This window comes from Panthera pardus, unplaced genomic scaffold, assembly GCF_024362965.1.
Source record: "Panthera pardus isolate Hobbes unplaced genomic scaffold, ASM2436296v1 HiC_scaffold_8, whole genome shotgun sequence".
NCBI classification, from domain to species: Eukaryota; Metazoa; Chordata; class Mammalia; order Carnivora; family Felidae; genus Panthera; species Panthera pardus.
In genome coordinates, this window is record NW_026527013.1 from 154,417,663 (window position 1) to 154,438,509 (window position 20,847).

Here is a 20,847-nt window from a genome sequence, read left to right on the forward strand (position 1 = left end):
GTAAAGTCAGGATGTGGGTCTCCACGTCCCCGGGGCCTAGCGTGATACCTAGTTCAGAACATATTATGAGCCTCGAGGCACCTGGGTGGCTCAGGGGGTTAAGGTTCCGACTTTGGCCCAGGTCATGAGCTCGCAGTTCATGAGTTCCGGCCCGGCAAAGGGCTCTGTGCTGACAGCTCAGAGGCTGAAGCTGCTTCAGATTCTGTGTCTCCCGTTCTCTCTGCCCCTCCCCTGCTCATTCACTGTCTCTCTCTCTCTCTCAAAAATAAATAATAATACATTGAAAAAATTAAAAACAGAACATACTATGAGCCTCGATAATATTACTAGATTCTGCTTAAGAGTTACGTATTGGGCTCAAAAAGCATTAGTTAAATGAATATGCCATTAGCCACTCCCCAATGTCCAAATACATCCCTAGATTAATGCAGCCTGGTACTCCTGGTCCAAGGATCACCTCCCTCCCCGACCCTCCTCACATTCTGCTTAGCTGAACACTCAACCTGTGTGCAGACCGGGCTTTCAGTTCACTGCGCGTTTCCACGATTTCTGTAAGGAAGGCTGCAAAGATGTCCATGGAGACCCAGAGCACGGGCAGAAGGGGAGGGCGTGAAGGGCCCTTCGAGTTTTGCGCGAAATCGATTTATGCAGTCCTGGAGCGGAGGGCGGGGACGAGCCTCCGCCGCGTCCGCGCCGCTTCCGCTTTAAGGGGAGGTGCCCGAGCGGGCGCGCCGGGCGCTCCCGGAAGACGCGGGCGGCACGTCCTCTGCGCCGGATCCTCGGCCCTCCGCACGCGGTCCCGGGCTCTCGGCGGCGGGTTCCTCGGCACCGGGATCCCCTGTCCCCCGCACGCCCTTTCCGCTCTGGGCTCCCGGACCCCGGCCGCCTGACTCCCGCTCTCCTCGCCCCTCTCCCCCTTTTTCTCCAACCCGATCGCCGGCCCTCCGCACACCCTTCCCGCTGTCGGCGTCCGGATCCTCAGGCCCTCAACGTTGGGTCTCTGCACCCGCCCCTCCCAGCCCCCACCCGCCACCTCCCGGCCCCAGGCTCCTTCCCACCCTGGTACCCGGGGTCTGGGTCTTCGGCGGTCCGTACTGCCCACCGCCCCGGCTTTCAATCCCTTGACCCGGGTGTACCTTCCTGCCTTCCCCGCACCCCTCCCTCCTGGCTCTCAGCACCCGCGCTCTGCGCCACGACCCTCACCCGCACCTCCACCCAGCCCCTCCTCGCTGTGGCCCTCCGCGGGTGCCCGGCCAGCGACCTGGAGTGGGGTGGCACCGCCTGCGCGGCCACCTCGCCGCAGGTCGCGTCCCCGCTCTGGGCCTGGCCTGGCGTCTGGCTCGGCCCCTCCGGCCCTCGCAGTCGGTGCAGTTCTGAAAGCCCCCGAAGGCGCAGGCGGCCTCGGACCTTAGATCTAGGCGAGGTACCGGGAGGGAGCTCGGGGTGGAGCCGGGACGGAGGGGCCGGGCTGCGAGGCCTAGGGGGCGCTCCCTGCAGGGCAGGACCGGGAGCCAGACTGAGCACCGCTTGCACTCGCGTAGTTAGCACGCGGGCTCTGAGCGTCGCCGCATCTCGCTGCTGCCCCACTTTTAAGTGGGATACTCAGCTGTGGCCTGGACTCATGTCAGCCTTGCCCAGAGCGTGAACATAGATGGGTGCCCTTTAAGTCGAGGGCGGGCAACCTAGGCGGGGGACCTGACCTCTGGGAGAGGATGGTGACCCCCTGGCGTTTTTCTGTTAGGGTCTGCTTGTCGTACCTAAGAGGTTTTGAGCTCAGACAGGAACTCGGCCTTCTAAGATCATCTGGGTGCTCTCGTAATGCCAGACTCTGTTGGCTTCTGCTTGGCACTTTCCCCAAACTTATCTCAGCCTATGGAGACGTTGGTGAGGGGGGCCCTGAGAGCGTGTGCCAGCAAAGAGCCAGCTGGAGTGACCTAGCTGAAAATGGGCCACCCCAGAGAGTCTCCCAAGAGGGGCCGCTAGGATGCCTCCTTCTGCACCTCCGTATCTGGCTCCGGGCTGGGGCTCTCTTGATGAAATTCTTCCCCCTCCTTCTCTTCTACCCCCTCACCTACCTGGCACCCAGCATCTCCAGCCTCTGGCTCTATCTGCTTCTGAAAGCCACGGAGACCTCGGGCCCAACATACATCAAACTGGGCCAGTGGGCCAGTACCCGGCGGGATCTCTTCTCGGAGGCTTTCTGTGCCCAGTTCTCCAAGCTGCATGTCCAGGTGACCCCCCACCCTTGGACTCACACTGAGCACTTCCTGCGGCAGGCATTTGGGGAAGACTGGGGAAGGGTCCTCTGCTTTGAGAAGAAGGAACCTGTGGGTTCAGGCTGTGTGGCCCAAGTGTACAAAGCACGTGCAAATCCCGCCTTCCTGGAGAATGTCAGCATCCAGAGACTTGCCGAGGCCTCCAGTCTGCAGCCTTCTTCAGAAGCTGGGGCAGTCGGGAGGCTGGGAGAGCTCTTTGGACCCCTGGGAAAGGGGTGGAAGTTTCAAGGAAGTCTTGCCGACCAGTCATTTCTAGAAAGGCTGCTCCTCCCTAAAGCTGACCCGGATGGATCAAATGCAGTCCTGTCTCAGTCTTCAGCACCTGCCCACCAGTCTGAGCCAGATCACCTCATCCCTGTGGCAGTGAAAGTAAGTGCTCTGATGTTGTCACCTGTCCCTCCTGTCTCTAAAATCTCACCGACCCCACAGAGCTGTCCCCGATCAGAAACCCCCATTTGCAAATCACCCCACATTACCTTCCACTGATTTCTGTTAGCTTGACCTTTATCTGACTGCCTATGCTTTGCAAGCTGTTATTTCTTGGTTCTAGGGAGTGGTTGTGTGACTAGTCCAGTAAAGGCAAACGAAGAGGGTTTGGGGTCCGCTGCCTCTGTGGCTAGAGGAACCACCCAATGGACCCACTACTCTGGGGTCAGGGTAAGTCACAGACAGTCTAGGTTAGATACCATGTGGTGAGCCCAAGATGGCAGTCTTCATTTTTACAGAAGTGGCTCCCTTGTCTCTTCATTTCTTTTTTTTTATTAAAAAAAATTTTTTTTTACATGTTTATTTACTTTTGGGAGACAGACAGAGTGGGGGAGGGGCAGAGAGAGCGGGAGACACGGAATCCGAAGCAGGCTCCAGGCTCTGAGCCATCAGCACAGAGCCCGACGTGGGTCTCGAACCCATGAAGCGCAGGATCATGACCTGAGCCGAAGTCAGATGCTCAACCGACTGAGCCACCCAGGCACCCCTCTTCGTTTCTAGTCACCCCTGCCTGGGCTCCATCAATTTTTAGTCTCCACACTTTTCCATTCCTTTTCAGCATGACCCCGGGGGTCTGGCCGACCCAGGTAGCAGGGGTCTGATGCTCTCTTACACCTCCTTGGAAAAAACCCTCCCAAGCGTTCCTCAGTTCACACCTACTGAATCACACTTTCCAAGAGAGGAAGCTGAGGCCTGTCTTTTTATAAAGGCTGCAAGTGATTCTCATGAGTAGGCATGTTTGGGGAACACTGGACCAAAGTATCCTCTGCTCTGTGGAAGGCAAGGAGTGGGTGCCTGCATGATTTAATCTGTTCTTAAAGAACAGATGTTATGTTCTGCATGTTAGATGCATGATTTAATCTGTTCTTGGTGCCTCTGAAGTAGGCATTTCTTTAATTTCTATTTATTTATATTCCCATTTTATTCCGGAAAGGACTTGAAGTGGGGGTAGGGACTGTTATCTTCATGTTTTCAAAAGTGGAACAGGGGCACCTGGGTGGCTCAGTAGGTTGAGTGTCCGACTCTTGGTTTTGGTTCAGTCCATGATCCCAGGGTTGTGGGATCGAGCCCTGCATCAGGCTCCACACTGAGCATGGAGTCTGCTTGAGATTCTCTCTCTGTCCCTCTGCCCCTCTCCCCAACTTGGATGTGTTCTCTCTCTCTAAAAAGAAAACGGAAGAAAAGCCAGAAAACTTTAAAAAGTGGAACAGGAGGCTGAGAGGTTGAGTACGTGCCCAGTTTCGGACTGGGCAAGAGTTGCAGAATGAATAAACAGGCATTTGAAAGCAGACTCTTCCCGTCCCACCGTGGTGCATCCTTGCTGGAGTTCTGTGACTCTAGATCCTTATCCGACTCAGGCTTTGGACTACCTGACTCATTTACCTGGTGCGCTGGCTCAGTAAAATGCAGATCTCTGGTCCCATCCCCAGGGTAGGTGATTCACTAGGTCTTGGAGGAGGCCCAGCAGTCTTTGTTGTCACGAGGCACCCCAAGGTGACTTTTATGCATGCTAATGTTTGGGAGCCACTGACCTAACCTTAATGTATTTGGAAGGAAAAGCCCATCTCTTCTTCCCAGCAAAGCCAAGTGCAGCACAGAGGAGTTGCCCTGAGCATCTCCTTATCGAAGGCACATGGGAGTGAGGGCGGCAGGAGCATCCCGGGTGTCGGGACCCCATCCGGTTTTGCTCTGATGAGCATCGGGCTTGGCTCTCCTTTGATGGTGGGACCCAGCCCTGTCTGGGTGAATGTGCCCTCCTGATCCCTCTTCTGTCTGTCTTCCTGGCAGGTGTTGCACCCTGGCTTGCTGTCTCAGGTACAGATGGACCTGCTGCTGATGAAGACGGGCAGCCGAGTCCTCGCGCTTTTGCCAGGAGTCAAGTGGCTGAGCTTGCCGGAGATTGTGGAGGAATTTGAGAAGCTCATGGTCCATCAGGTGAAGCCTCCTTCCCTCGGTTGTAAATAGCATCTAACATAGTTCTTGCCGTTGGCCGTTTCGTAAATGCTGAACGAATGCGTGATTTCCTAGAATGTCGTGGCTCGTGTGGTGTAGTAGTCGGGGTAGGTACTGCTAACTGACATAACCAAGAATACCCCAATCTCAGAGGCCAAGTGCAGCGAGGTTATTTCTTGTATCAAAGTGCCATGCAGATGAGCCGAAGGAGGGAGAGGGGACTCTACTTCATGGTTATCCAGGGACCCAATTTCCTCCCAAGTTTGGTGCTGCCATCTTCAACCTGGGTCATCTAGGGTCCGTGTGGAGTGGAGAGAGAGGCCACTGTGGCCTTCTTAGTCTACAGGTCAGAGCTTTAATCGCACGGGCCCAATGTCACTGCAAGGTGCCTGGGAAACACCATCTTCCTTAGCGCCTGGGAGGAAAGTACCAGGATCCTGGTGTTACCTGTGTCATCTGTGTTACCTGTGCCACAATCGATGGCTGATGTCCAGGGTGAGAAGAATTAGTGAAGTCACACACTGTGCCTTTGCTTTGTTTCGTTTCCAGGGTTTTTGAGTAGACAAGGACCTGCTCCCTGTCCAGGACCCTTGGGATACTTGTTTAAGTAGCCGGACTTGGTGAACATGTTTTGGGGGCAGCCGGGGCTTCAAGTAGGCAAGTGCACTGGCTCCCTGTTGGAGAGTGCAGAAACTGGCCGTCTTTCAAAAGCAAGGTGCTCAGTCTTCATTTCTGTCCTCTGATGGAAGGTTTTAAGTCCCGGTCGGGGATGCATTTGAATGTTTAGAAAGCTTTGCTTTATGCTGCGGGCAAGGTAGTTTCCATGATAAAAGAAAATTAAAATAGAGGAAATAGCTTCTATTCCAGCAACCAGCTCTGCATCACTGTCATTCCTACCACCCCTCCTCCAAGTCCGATAGACACCATGGGGTGATGGGGGAGATTTTCTCGTCCATAAGGAATATATAGTACGCAGAAGGGGACTGGCCCATAAATACCTGCAAAAAGAGCACGATCCCGGTTATAGTAGGAGTCTCTCCAGGTTCACGTGGGTAGAGCTGGGGCCCGAGAGGGGAAGTGGTCATTCTGTCCTGAGGGTCAGGCTCCCCAGACTCCAGCTGAGTCTTGAAAGGTAAGTGGTGTTTACGGTTGGACCAAATGGGGGAAGAACATTCCCATCAGAGGGACTAAGGAAGGCGAAGGGGATGGGGAGCATGAGGCAGGCCAGGATGTTCAGCACCGTATAGACTGGCTGAAGCTAGAGTTCTGGGAGGTGGAGGAAGCGGGAGGCACAAAGAGATGGAGCTCAAGAGAGCAGTGGGGGCCAGACAGTGAGCCACCTTGGATGTCATCCTAAAGAATTTAGGCTTCGTCCTACAGGTGGTAGGGGGCACCAGCAGATGGATTAGAGAGAGGGAAGATGGGGGTCAAGGAGCCCAGTGCCTCTTTTGGCTGGGAGTCACCCTGGGAGCTGTAGTGAGGGGGAAACGGGGGAGTGGATCCGAGAGAGGTGTGGCTGCAGCCTTGGTGGCCTGGAGTCACAAATAGTGTGGAGGACAAGAGAGGGGTAATCTGCAGTGACTCCCAGGTGACTGGCTGCATGGGGGGCGGGGGGAGTAAATTCCGTTGAGATGTGGAGTTCAAGGGTGTTCAAGGGTGGACTCCATTCAAGACACGGAGTGTGGGCTTCTAGGAAAAGAAGTGTGGAGTTGGTAGCGGGGTCTGGACGGGAGACCACGGTTCTGTCGTGAGGAGGTGCTGGCTGAGGACGTGAGGGGATGGAGAGGGAGAGTGGAGGCTGGTGGAGGTCAGCAGCTGAGACCGCGCGTGGGGGCACACAGGGGAGGAGTGGCCAGGAGACCAGACCTAGACGGAGCGGTTGGAGGCAGGGGGAGGACCGGGGGAGGGAAGGGTGGGTGCCAAGAGAACTGTTCAGGAGGAACAGGGTCATCAAGGGCACCGGTAGCAGGTGCCTGGAGAGATGGGAGCGGTCCCTTGAGTGGCAAGGGAACGGCTTGCCGAGCGGAGGGAGCTGCGTCAGCGCGGTGGGCAGAGGGCAGCGCCGGCCCCTGATGGAGGTGGACCTCAAGAGGGGGACAGGTCTAGGGCTGGTGGAGGCCAGAGGGCCACCGGAGAGCACGGGAGAGAAAGCCCTGGGACGTGGGCAAGGGCTCCGTGGCCTGGAGCCACGCGGGGTGGGCAGAGAGGGAATAGCGGGGAGGCAGTGGAGTCCAAGTGCGGCGAGGGGGTCTGCAGCTGTGGCTCCCAGGAGTTCCCGCAGCCAAAACCGCCCTCCCTTGTCTCCTGAGGAGTTCTGCAAGAAGGCAGGTGCAGAAGGCCGCTGCACGTGGTGACTCACTAGCTTGCTGGCCATCCAGATACTGCTCTCCCTGGGACCAGGTTACCCCTCATCTTTTCTCTCCACTTCCCTCTAGATCGACCTGCGTTACGAAGCTCGGAACCTAGAACACTTCCAGTGCAACTTCCTGAATGTGAATTCTGTCAGATTCCCCACCCCTCTGCGTCCCTTTGTCACCAGGGACGTCTTGGTGGAAACTTATGAAGTAAGAGTGAGCGCTTCCCAGGCTGTGCCTTCCACTCACAGCTGGGCCATCTCCGCTGTTCAGTCTGAAAAGGCAAAAGCCAAGAGAAACTGAGGGCAACTCAGATATGGCATGAGGCAGGGAGGTCGTGTAGCGGGGTGGCTGGGAGCCTGGGCGTGGCTTCAGACTTTCTGGACTTGAAAATCTGCTTTCTTTTTTTTTTTTTTTCTTCATATGTCAAATTGACAGAGATTTTATTTTACTTTATTATTTTATTTTATTTTTTTAAATTTAATTTATTTTTAAAATTTACATCCAAATTAGCATATAGTGCAACAATGATTTCAGGAGTAGATTCCTTAACGCCCCTTACCCACTTAGCCCATTGCCCCCTCCTACAGACCTCTCTAGTAAACCCTCTGTTTGTTCTCCATATTTAAGAGTCTCATGTTTTGTCCCCCTCCCTGTTTTTATACTATTTTTGCTTCCCTTCCCTTATGTTCCCTTCCCTTATGTTCATCTGTTTTGTCTCTTAAAGTCCTCATATGAGTGAAGTCGTATAATTTTTGTCTTTCTCTGACTAATTTTGCTTAGTATATAATACCCTCTAGTTTCATCCACGTAGTTGCAAATGGCAACTGATTTGATTGCTGAGTAATACTCCATCGTGTATATATACCACATCTTCTTTATCCATTCATCCATTGATGGACATTTGGGTTCTTTCCATACTTTGCTATTGTTGATAGTGCTGCTATAAACATTGGGGTACGTGTGTCCCTTCGAAACGGCATACCTGTATCCCTTGGATAAATACCTAGTAGTGCAGTTGCTGGGTCATAGGGTAGTTCTATTTTTAATTTTTTGAGGAACCTCCATGCTGTTTCCAGAGGGGCTGCACCAGTTTGCATTCCCACCAGCAGTGCAAAAGAGATCCTGTCTCTCTCTGCATCCTCACCAACATCTGTCGTTGCCTGAGTTGTTAATGTTGGCCATTCTGACAGGTGTGAGGTGGTATCTCATTGTGGTTCTGGTTTGTCTCTCCCTGACGATGAGTGATGTTGAGCATTTTTTCACGTGTCGGTTGGCCATCTGGATGTCTTCTTTGGAGAAGTGTCTATTCATGTCTTTTGCCCATTTCTTCACTGGATTATTTGTTTTTTTATAGATTTTGGATACTAACCCTTTATCTGATATGTCGTTTGCAAATACCTTCTTCCGTTCTGTCGGAAAAACTGCTTTCCATTTTATTTGCTGGTGACTTCAGTTTCTTGGTGTATAACAGCAGGCACCTGCCCCTGCCTCATAGGGTTGTTCCAGGACACAGTGACACATTGAATACAAGATGCCTTCAGCAGAGTTTACACAGAGAAAGTGTTCAGCAAATGTTTGTGTCACATCATTGCCCTTAGCTGTTGCCTGGTTCAGCCTCCTTTGTAAAGATAGTAAGGTGAGATCCAGGGAAGTGACACGAATGACCCGGTGTTACTAGCTGTGTGATCTTGAGTAAGTTATTTAAACTCTCTGGGCTTTAGTTCTTTTATTTGCTCCTGAGGAATAACAAGATCTGTCTTAGCGGGCTGCTTTGACAATTAAATAACTAACCTGTGTGAACTGTTTATTTACTAGCTCTTTCTTGTCTCTGCCCTTTCATCGTCCTTTCCGTTTCCCTGCCCAAGGCCATAGAGCTCATTCACGTCCCTGTTGACTGACTCTTGATCAGAATCTAGTTCTCCTGGGGTCTGTTCCTGTCTTCTCCCACCATCTTACAGCATCTCTTACCTGTGGGGGGCAGAGTTGTGGGTTTCCTCTGTAAAATGGGACTTGTTTTCCTTTGAGAAGTGTTTTAGAAGGGATAAGTAAGTAGATTAAAATTAACTTGTGGGTGACAGATTCATAGGGATTCTAAGGAAGGAAAAACTCTTGAGAAGAGTAGGGATGGGAAGGCAGTGCCCATGTGTCACGTGGGGATGAGGAATACGTGGGGTGTTCAGCGGGCTTTTCAGGGTAAAGCTGTCTCTTCCTTGACCTTTCTTCCAGGAAAGTGTGCCTGTGTCCAGTTACCAGCAGGCGGGGATTCCTGTAGACTTGAAGAAGAAGATTGCACGTCTGGGGATCAACATGCTTCTGAAGATGGTGAGTTCATGGGCATGGAGAGGGTGCCCCAGCCCAGCATGTGGTCAAATCTCACGTGGGAAGATGGTGGAGACACTGGTCGGCTCCCATGGGCGGGAAGATGAGGAAAGCAGCAAGCCGCCATCTTGAAAATCTGCTCTAGGAAGAGCTGAGCCACCCACCACGAACGTTCATTCTACATCTTTCTGTTAAGCGCTTTCTTGGTGGCATGTGCTTGGTCACCATGCAGGGTGCGGTGGGAAGAGTGGGGAGCAAGACCCAGGCTCTGCCCAAGTTGCCTACAGTTTAGGCAAACAGCGGAAGATACCGTATGTTAAATGGTACTTCATTCATTCAGCAGTGTTTATGGAGCACCCTCTCTGTGCTCAATAAACTAAATTGAGTGCTGACTTTACAGTAGTGAGCGAAACCGATATGATCACAACGTTCATGGGACTGTCACTCATTGGGAAGACAGGCCACAGATGAGTAAATGATACACAGGCACAAGAGGGTCATTTAGGTGGGGCCCATCCTAGCCTCAGGATTCATTCAGAAAGCGATGCCGTCTGAGCTGAGATGTAGAGGAAGTCTAGGTGTCACCTATGAGGGCTCAGCCTGATGATGTAAATGAGCTGATGCCCGTAAAAGGACATAGTGAGCCCTAAGCAGTGTTAGCTTCCGTGTCATCATTAGTACTAACAGCAGCAACTGGGATTGATAGCAGCTCACGTGTAGGAGTAAAGAAAGTGGGTACTGAGGTTATCCAGGGTCTGGACTCTCCCTGGCAGTTGGCACAGAAGGGAGTGGCTGAGGGATGGATGGCATGTTGTAGGCAAGAGAGAGGATATGAGCCCAGGTCTGCAGCATGTGGAATACGGGTAAGAAGGAACCAGGTGTGTCGGCACAGTGGGAAGAAAGAACCTGCGTGACTGGCATGGAGCTGTGGGGGCCGAGGCCAGTGGCCAGAGAAGGGCAGGGGTGAGAAGAGGAGCTCGGAGCAGGCCTCGACTCCACCTCTGGCCTCTGGTGGAAAGTCAGCAGCACCCCCCCCCACCCCCCCTACCACCAGCTACTCCCAGAGAAGCCGGATTGTCTGGGGAGAGCTGGGTGTTCTCTCAGTCGGTGCAGTGGGAGTTCAGTGGGGAGAGGACTTTGTCCCCAGCAACAGGGCTCCAAGGGGCACCTTGGGCCAGAGGGGAGGGTGCGGTGGGGGCAGCCAGGGGGGAAGGCAGCAGGAAATAGCACGCAGAATTGGGGCGATCATGATGGGTTCCAGCTTGCAGAATCAAGGATGGGGGTGAAAGCTGGGGGGCCAAGGGGACAGCAAGGTGCCAGGAGGTTCAGCCCGGGGTCAGGGGTCAGCCAGCCTCTGGAAACCACATCCTGCGGGTGTGCTAGCCCTGGCTTCTCTAGTTCCAGGATTTTCACCAGGGCAGCGGGCTCTCTTACCTCCTTCACAGCCAGAACCTGGCCCAGGAGGGCCTCTGGCCTGGGTCTGCAGCCAGTAGGAAGTAGGAGGGTGTCCCTGAGAGCCTCTGAGGCTCTTCTTCCCCTTTGGAAGGATTGCTGGTGGTTTCTGACCACAGAGATGAGCTTTCATAGGAGGCAGATCCTGTCCCACCAAGTCACACCTGACTTCCTGTCTGGCATCGTCCTGGGGCTTTCTTTCCTGCTTAGTGGGTTCGAAGCCACTTCTCCCCACCCACCCGATGCTGTGTGCCCGTGTGGGTTGTTGGTATCATGGTTAGACTCTACCGTGTGGACGGATGGAGGGAATGGAGGGGATGTCTGATTAATGAAATGTTTTTCTAAAAAGGTGGTTCCACGAATTTTAAGAATATAGAATTTGGGGGAACCTTTAAACAATGAGTAGATAATTCGTGATTAGAATATCAATTGCTCAAACTACAGTATAAAAATAAGTCCTTTGAAATGCAGTTTGGCCTTTGATTTTTCATGTTCCCTTCTAATCTTTTTTAATGTTCTTTACTTTGAAAATAACTTTTCTCTTAAAAATGTCAACCTGGCCTTCGGCAGTACAGATTCTGAAGTGAGAACAGAAGCCACGAGGCTTTATAAAATGTACACCTCTTTGCCATTGTACTCAATCGATGTGGGGCTCGAACTTACAAACCGTGAACCCTGAGATCATGACCTGAGCTGAAACCCAGAGTCGGACACTTACCCGCTTGAGCCACCCAGGCAGCCCCCACCCCTGTCCCGGAAGCTTTTTCACGTGTGGTCTGGTGGTGATGGGGTGGTGACTCAGCCTTGAATGGCACTGATCTCCTTCCAGATATTTGTGGACAACTTTGTCCATGCAGACCTCCACCCTGGGAACATCCTGGTCCAGGGCGCCGACGGTCTTTCCAAGAGTCAAGAGGCACGGCTGCAGCAGGTGGATGTCTGCGATACGCTGGTGATGGCCATGACACCTGCCCCATGCCCGCTGCGCCTGGTGCTGCTGGATGCCGGCATCGTGGCCGAGCTGCAGGATGCCGACCTGAGCAACTTCCGGGCAGTTTTCATGGCTGTGGCGATGGGCCAGGTGAGACCCACTGGGCCGGCGGGAATCGGAGATGATCTTTTAGGCTCTTGGAAACCGTGGGGTTTCCCTTGTCACTCTTGTTAATGCCTGCCTTGGCCGGGGGTGCTCTTGATGGACGCAGGTGGAGTGGAGTGGAGCGGGGAGAGGGAAGGAGAGGAGAGGAAACGAAGCTATCCAACGGGTCTTTGGTCAGAATGCGCTGATGCCCACGCGTGACGCCCGTTCTAAGCAGCTCACAGTTTGGGACAGCATCCCGAATGCTGTTTCGTACTGGTAGTTTCTCTTCCCTCCTCAGCAGGCATGTGGGTGGGCACTGGGAACGCCGGCTTCTCGTCTGAATAACGGCTGGCCTGGCCTGTGCCATTTGCTGCAAGACGGCAGGCTGGTGAGAAGCAGCAGCTTAGAGAACTTACTCTCCAAGTGTGGGGAGATACCTTGGAATCTGGAGTGGTCTTTAACCCCCAACCCTGTGGCTCGGAGGGGCTCCAGTTGCTGAGAGTGATTATTTACAGAAAGGGATTCAGCAAAACCTCCACAGAGTCAACTTCAGGTACTACATCAAGAGTGACCGTGAAGAAACCCTCTGGCCAATGATGTGGAATTTTCTAGCAAAAAAGACCCTGCCAAAGAGAGAGCTGGTTTAAAAAACAAGGCAAAATTCAGGGGAGGCTCTGCTTATTTAGGAGGCTTCTGAGGGGACAAACCAAAGGCTCGAGCCTGAGACCTTATGAAAGCATCCCCTGGGCCAAGGTTAAACACTGAGGTGCAGTGGCAGGTGGAGGGTGGGGGGACGTTCCCCTGCGCAGGTGGGGGAGACAGAGCTTGGCTCCTGGGGTGGCTCTGTGGGAGGTGAAAGGCATTGTAGTGACCGCTCGGGTGTTCGGGGAGACCGGGAGGCTCTCTGGTCAGAGGGCGCCCTGGGCAGAGGAGGCGGAAGGCTGGAGCGCAGAGGTCAGGTCGGCTGTGAGGAGGGAATTCTCCTCGGGCGGGGAGAGAGCCCACGAGGAGAGTGTGGCTGGTCCGGTCCAGCAGCAGGTCCTGGTGACTCTGGGGGATGGGCTGATTGGTCGGCAGTGCCTCGTGGAGCGCGAGCAGCAGGGCACTGGTTTTGCCCCGTCCCCCGTGTGGCTGTTGAAGGTGAAGGAGGCGAACACAGCCCCTTGCCCTGACTGCACTGGAGCCTGTGGGCTCCCAGCGACCGACAGAGGCTTTGAAAGTCTTTGTTTGGTCACCAGGTATTTTGGAGTGGGTATAATTAGAAAAGCTCAGGACGGTAGACAACTGAGGTGGAAGCAACTAGAATACAAAGCAGTTTGGGCAGAGCGTCCAGTTTTATGGCCTCTTGACTCTACCGAGTTTCCTTTCTTTCACGTCTTGCAGGGCCAGAGAGTGGCTGAGCTCATCCTGCATCACGCCCGGGCCAGTGAGTGCAGGGACGTGGAGCGGTTCAAGGCCGAGATGGCCGCCCTGGTGACTCAGGCCAGGAAGAACACCATCACCCTGGAAAAAGTGAGCAGGCCACTTGAGGGGCAGAGGCCTTGGGGTGTTTACTGCCCTTGCCCACGGATGGAGCAGAGGTTGAAGGGAGACCTGTTCGCAGGGAGAAGTCTTGAGTGGGGTTGAGCGTTAAGGCAGATAGAGAGCGCACGTTTCCTCTGCCCACGTCTTCCGGGTGCAGGGCGACCCACTGGAGGCCCGGCTCTCAAGAGTGACTCCTCGACCAGGTTCTCCTGGTGGCTGCTGGGGCAGGGACATTTACAGTGCCACTCTCCCACCCATCCCCCATCCAGGTTGTGGCCCTTCTGCAGCTTCGCCTGTGTCTGGAGCTCAGCTGAGTGGGGAGGGAAGGAGGACGAAGGCCCCGGAGCAGCCAGAGGACATGCCTAACCTTCGTGTCCTTTATTTACAGCCGAACCAAAGCCCACTCGGTGTTTTATACACAGTTCTAACCCGTTTTCTTGCCAAGTTCATGGCCTACACTAGCAGGAGCAAGTCAGAGCAAGGAGTGGCCCCCTGTAGCGAGGAGCTGGCACACTGGCACTGGCCATGTGGTGTATTCACCTAAGATTTCTGTGCGCCGAGAGGGATGGGATCCACGGGCCCCCAGGCTAGACCGTGGCGGGGGGCTTGGAACTCAGTTGTGCGATGGGAGCTGGGCTTGTATGTATGCGGTCCTTTCTGGAAGTTGTCCGAGAGCCCCTTTCCCGACGTCTGGTGTGTGTGTTTGCGGGGGGCGGGTCGGTGGGGTGGGGTGGGTGTGTGTGTGGTTGTGGGTGTGTGTGTAGTTTGTGTGTGTGGTTATGGTGTGTGTATAGTTGTGTGTGTGTGTGTGTGTGTGTAGTTGTGTGTGTGTGTATGTGGTTGTGGCTGTGTGTGTGTGTGTGTGTGTGCGCGTGTGTGGCTGTGTGTGTGTGTCTGTGCGTGTGTGGGTGTGTGGTTGTGTGTGTGTGGTTGTGTATGTGTATGTGGTTGTATGTTGGTGGTTGTGTGGTTGTGGCTGTGTGTGTGTGTTTGGGTGGGTGTGCGTGTGTGGCTGTGTGTGTGTGTGTGTGTGTTTGGGTGGGTGTGCGTGTGTAGCTGTGTGTATGTGGTTGTGTGGGGGGGGTAGTGTGGGGGTGGTTGTGTATGTGGTTGTATGTTAGTGGTTGTGTGGCTGTGTGTGTGTGTGTGTGTGTGTTTGGGTGGGTGCACGTGTGTGGCTGTGGCTGTGGCTGTGGGCAGGGGCGGGGGTGGGTGGTAGGACGGGGTGGGACAGGGACCTGGAAGGTACAGAAGTGGTTGTGGGGACTCCGCAGTCCGTTTTATTCTGTTTTCCAGCTTCAAGTTTCCAGCCTTCTGTCGAATGTCTTTAAGTTACTGATGACTCACAAGGTGAGGCCCGAGGCGCAGCTGAGCCTCCACGCGCTGCTCAGGCTGGAGGGCAGGCGTCTGGGGAAGCCGGAGGGCGGCCGCAGGGTGGAGGGAGGTACTTCCCCTCCGTGCGATCTCGTCCTGGCGGACATTCGTGTGGCGAGTGCTGTTCGTGTTCGCTGACGCGGGCGTGGCGGGCCGTTTCCCTCTCACGGTGACTCTGAGTACCCCTCGGTCGAGCGGCCCAAGTACCCGCGATACCCAGCTGGAGAGACGAATACCCGGCTGTCTTCACAAATGCCAGAACCGCCTCACTCGGGCTTTTCATGCCTTTTCCATCCTCAGTTCTCATTAGTGATGCTTAGTATTAACGTAAGTCATACTTAACCTCTTTCCCGTGTGGCATAAAGTCCCGGGGCCAAGGGTGGCCCACGAGGAGGTGCCTCTTGTCCTGGTGGGTTCAGAGGCCCCGGTGGGGCTGTCCTGGCCTTCGCCTCCTGCCCCAGTCCCTTAGGGGGAAGTGGCCTCATGGTTCTTCACCTTGGCCTTTGCCTCGGCTCTATCTGCTCCTGATGGAGTGTGGTCTTGGGCCACTCTTCAGAGTGAAGCCGCCAGCCAAGGCGTTGAGGGTGGGGAAGGGAGGATTCTCCTCTGAAGATGGCCTTTCCCATCATTTCCCGTGAGGCTCTGCAGTCTGGTAATAAAACACCACGTGGAGGAGGCAGCTCTTTGGCAGGGATCATAGCACAGAGCTGAGAGTCCTAAAGTTGTCTGGCCCGGCGCCTTCACTCTACAGAAGGCACAGCGGGGGAGGCCGGTCTGCTCTCTTTCTCGGGCCTCAGTGGTGGAGCCGGGACTTGACACGTAACCAGGTCTCTCAGTCCTGTGCTCTCTGTGCTGCTCCATGACTCCTGTGCAGTAGCGGCATGCTTGGGACAAAACAGACTCACAGACCAGGGGTCTCCAAGTACCCTATGGATTCATGAGATAACAGGTGCCGCTGGCTCGTGTAGGACGCCTACCACCTGGGTCCGTTGCGCATCCAGCTTCTCGTTAAATCTCAGGACGATGCCCGCAGGCAGGTCTGATCTCTATCGTGTTATCTGAATGAAGAGACGGGGCACGGAAGGACTAAGTGACTCCCCACGTCCCACCAACTGTGCGTGGCACAGCCTCCCCCCTGCCCCCCTGCAACTGTCTCTTGACTCTAGAGTTGGCTTTGTTGGTGGGGTTTTGGTAAAAAACTTTATGCTTTCCAAAACTTCTGACACTTTCTGTTTTGCAGGAGGCTTCCATACGGCCTCGGGGTTGGGGAAAGCTTTAGTCATCGCTAGGGAGTTGGGTTGGAGGGAAACAGGACTGAACATCCGCTCCCGGGAGTTCAGTCGCACACAGTGCAGAGCAGGTGGCCAAGACTCAGGCTCACCAGCTCTGACCTGAATGAGCGCCTCCCAGCCCCCAGGGCCGCCGTGAGTAACCACAGTAGTGTGCAGGGGCTCCCTGTGTGCGCCCTATATCATGTTGTCACTGTCCCATTTAAAGCCCTCAACATCCTCAAGGCAGGCACCTGTGCCAAGAGGCCCAGCCACGAACCCACGGCCACACGGCGCCTGTGGTAATGCCAGGACACGGGTGCCGGCCGTCTGACCTCAGAGCCCGGACTCTTCCTGCTTTGTCCTCCTGTCCCCCGTGCTCTAACTCCACAGACAGCCTTCCTTACACACAGTGTGGGACACAGTGGTTCAAAGCTCTTGAAGTGTTTGCTGTTATCGTTGCTGTTCCCAGGATGGGAGAGCCGACAGAGTACCTAGTACAAGTACCGCATTCTGGACACTTGACCAGGCATTTAATTTTTTAACAAGCTTAAAAACGTTTATAGGTAAAATATATGTATACATTTATCCTAACCATTTTTTAAAGTTTTTTTTTTAATGTTTATTTACTTCTGAGAGAGAGAGAGCGCACACATGTGTGCTCGAGCAGGAGAGGGGCAGAGAGAGAGAGGGGGAAGCAGGCTCTGTGCTGAGAGCAGAGAGCCCGATGTGGGGCTCAAACCCATGAACCGTGAGATCATGACTTGAGCTGAAGTCAGACATTTAACCGACGGAGCCACCCAGGCACCCTAACCCTAACCATTTTCAGTGCATAGTTCAGTAGCGTCCACCATATTCACATTGTTAACAAATCTCTAGAACTTTCTCAATTTGCGAAATGGAAGCTATATCCGTTGATCGGCATCTCTCAGTTAATTTCTCCCTCCTGGCAACCCCTGGCAACCACCGTCCTACTTTCTGTTTCTGTGATTTTGACGACTCTAGATATCCCGTATAAATGGAATCGCGCCCTATTTGTCCTTTGGTCACTGGCTTCATTCCACATCATGCCCTCGAGGTTCCTCCATATTGTAGCACGTGACAGGGTTTCCTCCTTCTGTAAGACTGAATAATATTCCACTGTATGTCTACACCGTATTTTCTTTATTCATCCAGCCACGGATATTGGGGCTACTTCCCCCTCTTGGCTGTTATGAATAATTCTGTAGTGAACATGGATGTGCAAATATTTCTTTGAGGTCCTGCTTCGAGTTCTTTGTATATTTACCCAGAAGTGGGACTGCTATATCATATGGTATTTTTTTTTTGGTTTTTGAGGAAGCTCTGTACCGCTTTTCCATGCGTGATTTTACCTGTCCGTCACCAATATACAAAGGATCCAGTCCGGCTTTTTGCTAGTGCCCATCCTACCGGGCGTGAGGTGGTATCTCCTTGTGGTTCTGATTGCGTTTCTCTAGTGATTAGTGACGTTCAGCATCTATTCATATGCTTGATGGCCATTTATACATCTTCTTTGGAGAAATGTCTATTCAAGTGACACTTAACTTTTTAATAAAATATTTGCCAGAGGGGAGCCTGGGTGGCTCAGTCGGTTAAGCTCTGACTTCGGCTCAGGTCATGATCTCACAGCTCCTGAGTTCGAGCCCTGCGTCGGGCTCTTTGCTGACAGCTCAGAGCCTGGAGCCTCCTTCGGTTTCTGTTTCCCATTCTGGCCTTCCCCTGCTTGTGCTCTGTCTCTGTCTGTCTCTCTCTCTTTCTCTCAAAAATAAATGTTAAAAAACATACACATTTGTCAGAAACAGTGGAAGAAAGAATACAACAAACACAAGCTCACCCCTCAGCTTAAGTTAAGAATGAAAACATTTCTGGTGGTGCTGAAGCACGACCTGACCCCCAGACAACTTCTCAGGTCTTAACTGAGACAAATGCCCTTTACCTTTTTTTTTTTAAGTTTTATTTATTTTGAGAGAGAGAGAGAGAGCATGTGTGCCAGCGGGGGAGGGGCAGAGGGTGAGGGAGAGAATCCACACTGTCAGCGCAGAGCCTGACAGGCTCGAACTCCCGAACCGTGAGATCATGACCTGAGCGAAATCAAGAGTCGGACGATTAACCCACTGAGCCCCCCGGGCGCCCCAATAACGTTTCACTTTTAACAGAGAGTATTTCCCCCTGAGTCAGCCTTCCATTTTCTGACCTTCTGTGCTCTCGAAAAGCAGATTCTTGCTCTTCCAGGTTTCAATTCTGGCTCTACTCTCCCTCACGCAGCGGCCTGGAATAAATCACTTAACCACCCTGCACCTGAGCTTCCTTTCTCTAGCATGTGGAGAACAGTACGTTTGCGGACTAGTTGAGTAATTTACTTAAATCGCTGCTACTATTCCCCTGGCTCCAAAGGGGAGGCAGCCATGCTGTATGAGCAAAGCCACTTGCGCGGTCTCACAAAGGCCGTTGCAGCTCTTGAAGGATGACCCTCGTGCAGCTGTGAAATAGTCATTTTATCATTTTTAAGTCATTCATCCACACACACCCCTAGAGAAGTACGTGCTTCATCCCCCAGATTTTCCGTCAATATTTCTAGTAGAGGGGAGGTTGGGGGACTGGATGATGGTGGGGAAGACGATGGGGTCGGGAGAGGAGTGGTAGGTAGGTGGTAGAAATCCCAGGCATGGAGTGGACGGTCTCATGGTTATCCGGGATCCTCTCTCTCTGTCGGTGGGCTTTGGCAAGAACCAGTTTTTCTGTTTCAGGTAAAGCTAGAGAGCAACTTCGCCTCCATTGTATTCGCCATCATGGTGTTGGAGGGGCTTGGCCGCTCCCTGGACCCCAAACTGGACATCCTGGAGGCAGCGAAGCCCTTCCTTCTGAAAGGACCAGCGTCGTCCTCCCGCTGACCGCAGCCGTCGGCAGGCAGCGGGCTTTCGTCTCAGAACTGAAGGCCACCCCCGGCAGCCTCCCCTGTGGCAGCTTGGACATTTTCAAATTGGTACGCGTGGAAGGCATGCCGAGGTCTGGCACTCTGACCTGGTTCAGGCTTCTGTGTGAAAAGCTTTGGGTTATTTGGGGAAGGAAAGGGAGGGGAGACTCCTCTCCGTTCAGCGTGGGAGATGGGCCCGGTGTCAGGGAGACTTTCAGGGAAAATGTTCCGCGGAGGAGGACAAATAAACTTAGTTATTTTGTTTTCTCGTTTCTCTCTTTTCTTCTTAACCCTGTACATTTCCCAATCAGGGAGGCCCTGCAAGTGCTCTGATATTTAGGTTAGAAAATGTCACAGAATCCTGTAGACCCATGGCTTCCAAATGTTTTTGATTAGGTACCCTCCTAGTGAAAAGTTGAATCTATTTACATACATACCTGCACGCACATAACGTATTTAGAAGTTTTACACAGGTTCTACCGCCACCAGCAGATCTCTGAAGGCACGGTATATGCTCTGGGCAAATTTTGCTGTACTTCAAAGTATCTTCTTGATAATCTTTCATATTTTTTGGTGACCTGCTAAATTTTATGACCAGGTAAAGTGATTAATATGGCTGCCACAGTAGGGACAGGGACGGAATCATCTCTGCCATTTTCTTAAAGTTCCCCGGTGCTCACATATCAGCATTCATACTGCAGTCTCTGAGCAGTGTTCAGGCCCTTTCCCATTCGTCCAGGGTTAATTTTGGCTGATATTAACACAGAGCTAACATAATGAGAACTTCCTGTAAACCAGGGCCCGACATCTGCAGTAGCACACGGTGACACTCTCCAGCAATGAATTAAGGAGGCCACTGCCTGCCTTTCTGCCCTGGGCCCACTCACGGTCAGTTCCCCAAAACGGGTGGGCCCCCATTGGACTAAGCGGGTTCCAGGGTCAGCTTGTAGAGCCAATATCAGTAAAACTTAGTTTCTTTCTTTTTCTTCTTTTCTTTCTTTCTTTCTTTCTTTCTTTCTTTCTTTCTTTCTTTCTTTCTTTCTCTTTCTTTCTTTCTTTTCTTTCTCTCTCTTTCTTCTTCTTCTTCTTCTTCTTCTTCTTCTTCTTCTTCTTCTTCTTCTTTTCTTTTTGATAAAAAATAGTATTTTCTCCCACATCACAGTGGATTCTCTTGTTTGTTTTGGAGACTGCTGCTCTAGATAGTAGTAAGTCAAGCCTTCCCACTCTCTGGAAGTTCTGGTCTGACCACAGGACTAGATTCTTCCACTCTTTCCTTCTCAAGGATGAAGTTCCTCCCCTTTGTCTTTTAGGGAGCAAAGAAGGTTTAGTTGCACATAGGATCATTTGGGGCAGTTTTTTTGAGGGGTATGGATAGCAATTTTACTTATCAGGTCTTTTTTTAATGTTTATTTTTGAGAGAGAGTGTGTGTGAGCAGGGGAGGGGCAGAGAGAGAGAGAGAGAGAGAGAGAGAGATTGATTGAGATTCCCAAGCAGGCTCCATGCTGTCAGCACAGAGCCCCTCGCGGGGCTCGAACCCACGAACTGTGAGATCATGACCTGAGCCCAAATAAAAAGTTGGACGCTTAACCAACTGAGCCGCCCAGGCACCCCTTTACTTATCAAGTCTTGAGGGGAGGGCACTCTAGTCAGGCAGTGAGGGGTTGGGGTGGCTCCAGATAGCTGGGGTGGGCAGTGGCACTGTTCAGCTTCCTCACGGGCACTCTAGCCAGACACAGAGCCCTTGTGTCCGGTGCACGTACACCTACGCTGTGAGGTGAGAGAGGGTCCAAGTGCAGGGTGGGTGCCGCCCTGAGCCTGTCTCAG

The 20,847-nt window shown here is 53.0% G+C and overlaps 1 protein-coding gene across 2 annotated transcripts; it reads left to right on the plus strand.

The window, feature by feature from the left end:
- The first annotated feature begins 1,710 nt into the window (after positions 1-1,710).
- ADCK2 (aarF domain containing kinase 2) lies at positions 1,711-19,286 on the plus strand. Of its 2 annotated transcripts, XM_019452946.2 has the most exons (8): positions 1,711-2,645; positions 4,551-4,697; positions 7,151-7,279; positions 9,299-9,394; positions 11,673-11,924; positions 13,305-13,433; positions 14,742-14,795; positions 18,856-19,286. In XM_019452946.2, exons 1-8 carry the CDS (start codon positions 1,713-1,715, stop codon positions 18,997-18,999), a joined length of 1,884 nt encoding a protein of 627 aa, XP_019308491.2. In that variant the 5' UTR covers positions 1,711-1,712; the 3' UTR covers positions 19,000-19,286. The 2 variants fall into 2 exon arrangements, with proteins under 2 accessions (XP_019308491.2, XP_019308492.2); XM_019452947.2 differs by lacking the exons at positions 14,742-14,795; positions 18,856-19,286 and adding an exon at positions 13,715-14,157.
- The last annotated feature ends 1,561 nt before the right edge of the window (positions 19,287-20,847 follow it).